At 48.3% G+C, this 4,930-nt stretch overlaps 1 protein-coding gene across 1 annotated transcript in view; it reads left to right on the top strand.

Moving 5' to 3' along the window:
* The window catches only part of MPZL3 (myelin protein zero-like 3), a gene marked incomplete at its 5' end in the record, with an annotated part of 4,449 nt that extends 890 nt beyond the window's left edge, over positions 1-3,559 (top strand). Inside the window, 3 exons of the mRNA XM_009075259.1 lie at positions 499-655; positions 1,512-1,575; positions 3,533-3,559. Coding sequence (XP_009073507.1) covers positions 499-655; positions 1,512-1,575; positions 3,533-3,559 — 248 coding nt within the window. The remainder of the gene's footprint in view (positions 1-498; positions 656-1,511; positions 1,576-3,532) is intronic.
* Between the last annotated feature and the right edge of the window lie 1,371 nt (positions 3,560-4,930).

The following is a 4,930-nucleotide window of genomic DNA, read 5'->3' on the forward strand; positions in this document are numbered from 1 at the left end:
GCTCAATGCATTGGGAGCTGTTGAGTTTATTTGGGGCAGGAAGGGGCAGAGGAAGCTGTGGTGATAACAGAAACCCAAAGCATCCCTTTCTTCAGGAGCTTCAGTCTCCACACGTTGCAGCAGAACAAGCTAAACATTAAGGAACTACTGGCCTAAAAATAACATTCATAACACAAGAGCTGATTGTCACTAACACTCCATTTCCTCATCTGCTCTGCGTGCCAGACCTGCCCCAAATGTACAGCTCAGACGTGCTGATAGAACTGTGTCGTGACCTGCCTTCCTTTGTAGTTCTCTGCCTCCAAAGCACAAGGCTGGGCTGGATGGGTGACAGGAATCCTACAGATCTGGTGACAAGCTGTTTGGAATCTGCCAGCTCTGTGCTGTGCCTGAAAAGGCCAAAACTTGTGTCCTGGGTGAACACTTGTCCCAGAGGCTCAGGAAAGCTGTGTCTCACTGTGTTTGTTTCCCAGCTGGGCTGACTGTCTCTCCCTGCAGGCCTCTCCTTCCAGCTGACCTCAGCAGCACTGCTGTCCATCCTGGTGTTTCTCCCTTCCATCACGGTGGTCATTCTGCTGCTGGTGAGGCTGGGGAGGAAATTCAGAGTGGTAAAGGAGAAAGGAAAACCTGGCTACAAGAAATCCTCCATTGAAGTGTCTGATGAGTAAGTTCTGGCTGCAACCTGAAGCCTGTATTTCCACTTTGGCCTGTTGGCACAGGCTGAGGGATGGTTTCTTCACTGCCCTTTGCTTCACAGTGCTCAGTGCCAGCAGCTCAGTCGCTGCTCTCTGCTTCCCCGGGAACCACTTAGTGGTCAGAAAGTTTTGGAAATTCCCTTTGTTGGAGCATGAGCTAAGTGCTACACATCCCCTTTTATTTCTGCTGTGTGTGTGAGGCCATGGAAGTGAAGCCATTTGGGGCTAGACAAGCCTTTCACTTCTGTAATTGGGTTTATTTTGGCTGGAGTCAGCATGTTATTTTGCATGCAGGAGCTTGGTGTGCTGCATTTTGTTGTGAAGCATCCACAACAACAATCCAAACCAAATAATGCTCCCTCGCTCCTCTGTGGTGCCCTGAGCAGAGGTGCCAGGTACTGAAGGAGCCTTGGAGACTGAATTCCCTCCTGAACTGGAGAGGATTCTGCTCTGGGAAGGTTCAGAAGTGAGAGCAACAAGCTAACAGTGCAGCTGAAGGAGCTTTGCAGTGGGGTCAGCACACAAGTCCTTGCAGAACAGGGTTTTTCCTGCAGTGTTTCAATGCTCTGACTGGTGCTGTGAGATTTGCCAGCCAAATAGAAACTCTTGGTATATTCTTCATGGAACTCAAGTGATATATGTGTGTGAGGAACCTGACATCCTTTATCCCCTTCGGATCTGCTGTGTAGAGTCAGAGGCTTTTCAGCGTGATGAAAACCCTTCAATTCCACGTGAAGTAACTAGAATTCACAGTCAATAGGAGATATCAGTATGTTTGGGGGGAAATCTCCAGCCTAATCCTGTGTTTGCCTGCAGACCTGAGCACGCAGGGACAGTTGGCTGCCAGGGGAAGCTCAGAGAGTGGTGCCTGAACTGTGTGGTAAGTGAAAGTTGCCGTTTCCACGGTGGTTTTACCAACTTCGATGCTCAGAGGAGGTGTTAAAAGCAGCAGGTAGAGCTTGTCATGACATCTCTGGATGTCCAAGAGGTGTCCCAAGTGGCTGTGCTTGTGCCCCTTGGTGCTTCCCACCTAGAGGCTCCAGGGAGTGAGAACTGGTCATGCTGTGGTGCTGGTGGGAGGAGCTGAGATCCACCAAAGTGATTTTTCACTAGACTTTATGGAAATTCAAGCTGTCATTTTAAGAGGGACCCCCAGGATTTAGGTGGTAGCTGTGGTGTGGTTTATCTCAGGCTCTGCAGAAGCAGTTTGGGGTTGGCAGTGCTGTGGTGGGCAGGGGAGGCAGTGGCACCTCGAGCCCCTCACAGAGTGATATTGTCTCTCTTTGGGAGACCTTCCTCCTTGCCCTGCTTTCATTGCAACAGAGTGTTGCTAAACCCTTGTGGTTTGTTTGTTTGTTTGTTTCTGGCTCTGTTTGCTGTGCTCTGTGAAGTGGTGGTTGTCCTCTAATTCTGCTCCTTCACCTCCTACCCCACCAGCAGCTTCTGTTGATCAGGTGCCTTGTGCTCAGACTGCTGAGTGCTTTTGCCACCTGCTGCCCTTGTTTTGCCTCTAATGCTGGCATTAGAATCATGGAATTATTAGCAGCCACTAGTGTGGCACATTCCAGAGCAATGCCTAATTTGAGGGTGTTTTTATTTCCCCCACGATGTCCTGCAGAGCAAACTCACCTCAGAGGCTTCTTTACATCTTGTGTACACAGTCAGGACTTATGTTAAGGAGTGTTTAAGTATATGTTGCTTGATTCTCTGTTTTAATGGCAGTGATATGCACTGTACTCGACACATGAGCCTTCAGCCAGGCGTGTGCTGATGGTTTCTGTGAGATGCAGAATGGAAACCAGGCAATCATGTTAGCTAAATACAAAATACTTTGAGCTGCACACAAGGCACAGCAGTCACAGTGCAGCAGTGCTGGGAACAAGGTCTGGAGAGGTGCAGAAAGCAGGAAATGTTTTGTGCCAAAGGGAGAGTTGCCTTGGGAGGTGGAAAGGCTGTTCCAAGTGGAGCAGGGACACAGCAGGTGGAGAAATGGGAATGGATAGAGCCCCAGTTTGGTGAGGGAAATGCTCTCAGGCAGTGGGAGCTCTTACAATCTGAGCAATGTCTCATGCTCTGAGAGGAGTCAAACGCTGTGGTCCTGCTGCTTTCAGATCAAGTGTCTTGTCCTGTTTGATACTCTTCTCTCTGATACTGAGATCTTTAGCTGGTCAAGTCTCTGAGCATCCTGCCACACTCACGATTCCACGTTCCTCAGGTTTCTGTCATGTGTTTTTTCATGCTCAATATGTTAACAAACAATTAACATTGCAAAGGCAGTGAAAAATCTCTATGGACATACAACAACCAGAGAGGTAGCGTGATGTGCCTTGCAGGGCTGTGGTGTTTGGGTGAGTTTCAGGCTGGGAGTGCAGAGCTGCTGTGGGGGCACCTTCACATGAGTCCTGTGGTTACAGCAATGGGTGATGATGTTTTTCCCAAAAGTAGGTGGTTGTTGTAGCTGAAAAACCACCGACTGTGCTGCTCAGGAGTGTGTCTCTAGGGACTGGAGGTGCTTTGTGCTGCACTGCATGGTTCATCTTTGGTTGGAGCTGGAGCTGCTGCTTCTCTCAAAACACACTTCATACGTTGGTTGTAGTGTGGTGATACTGTGGTCTGTCTGTCATAAATCAGATTTAGCTGCAAGTGCCTAGACATAGATATATGTGTATACAGATATTTATACCAACGTTTATGCAAGTCCTGTTGCTTGTTCAAGCCCAGCAGCACTTGGGAAAGCATTTGGGCTCTTGTCAGCAGCTCAGCCTCAACATTTTGCTGAACTCATGCCTCGATTCATGTCTTCACACACAATTTCTCTCTCCATGCTCCCTGTTTAGGACACGGATGAGGAGGATCCATACTGATGAAAGGCTAAATCTGTGGAGAAAGAACAAACTGACAGCACTGAAAGTCATGGCTAGGTGCTTCTGAAGGCTGCTGATAACCAGTGCAGATGGAAGGACCTGCTCAGCTCTTGGTAGATTGGAAGGATAATGCCAATGGGACAACTCCCTTTTATTTAAGCACAAAATAACGATTTTTAAAATCCTTCTAATTTATCAGGGAAAAGAAAACCTCCTGCCCTCACTTCTGCAGTGCCTGCAGGAGCCCCAGTGCCTGCAGCCTGCCAGTGTGCCCAGCTCCTGTGCTGTACTGGTGCCATCCCTCCTTCCCTGAGCCCTGGGATCACATTGCCTGAGGCACAGGCTGCTTCAGAGCCAGGGCAGCTCTGAGCTGGTCATCTTTGGGCACTGCCAACGTTTTTCTCAGCCTTTTGGAACAAATCTGCTGGTGACTCCGAGCGGTTTGAAGTGGTATCTGGCACCTTTGTCTGGGAGTGAAGAGAACCTACTGCTTTTGAACTAGTTCTTGTTTGAATCAGCTCATCACATCTCCTCCTGCTTGTGGAAGTGAAGCACAGTTCATAGAAAACTCATCGCTTTGAAGTCAGAAATGCCAATGGGGACTCTGTATCTGGGGAAACACAACCCCATCTACCTCAGCCATGGACTCCAGCACTGCCCAAAGGAACGTTCTCTATGCAGTAGAATCGTTGTCTTCCTTTCTTCTAGATACCATTTTAGGGCAATAACTCACTATGCAGCATTGCTTCCCCTGAGAAGTACCATTTCCTCTTTCACCAACCTTGTCCAGTGACAAATGGCAGAGAGCAGTGGAATTCAGCTCTGCTCAGTCCCTAAAGAGCTGCTGTTTGCTGCTTCCTTTCTGCATGTGTCTAATAATCTCCTTTATACTGTTGGTCTTGATGTGCCATTGCCAATAAATTGCTTTATTCCATCCTGGGCTGTGGCTTTCCTTCTTTGGTTAAACAGAGCTGAACCCAGAAAAATTGCCATGCTGAGTAGTTTAGGTATAGAAATTGTCAGGTGGTGATGGGTAAAGGTGGTTAGGGAGCAGATTTGACCAAAAGGGAACAGGTACTGAGTCCCCCATTGGCAGCTCCGTGGTGGCTCCTAGTTACAGGTGTGTTGAAGGTCCTGACTGAGCAGCTGGAGGTTACCTGTCCCAGACAGAGAAATATCTTTTTCTCTACTTAAAGTACTTGTGCTTCCTGATGTCTGTCAGCAAAACCCTTCCTGAGCAAGGCAGCTGGTGGGATTATGAGCTTGGAGGAAGTGGCTTTGCTGTTCCACTCTCAGTTATCACCCACATCATTCAAGTTTCTTGTGGGAACAAAAGACTCTTGTTTGCTGCAAAATGTTTGGCTTCAACTG

Source organism: Acanthisitta chloris, unplaced genomic scaffold (assembly GCF_000695815.1).
Source record: "Acanthisitta chloris isolate BGI_N310 unplaced genomic scaffold, ASM69581v1 scaffold8305, whole genome shotgun sequence".
Taxonomy (NCBI): Eukaryota; Metazoa; Chordata; class Aves; order Passeriformes; family Acanthisittidae; genus Acanthisitta; species Acanthisitta chloris.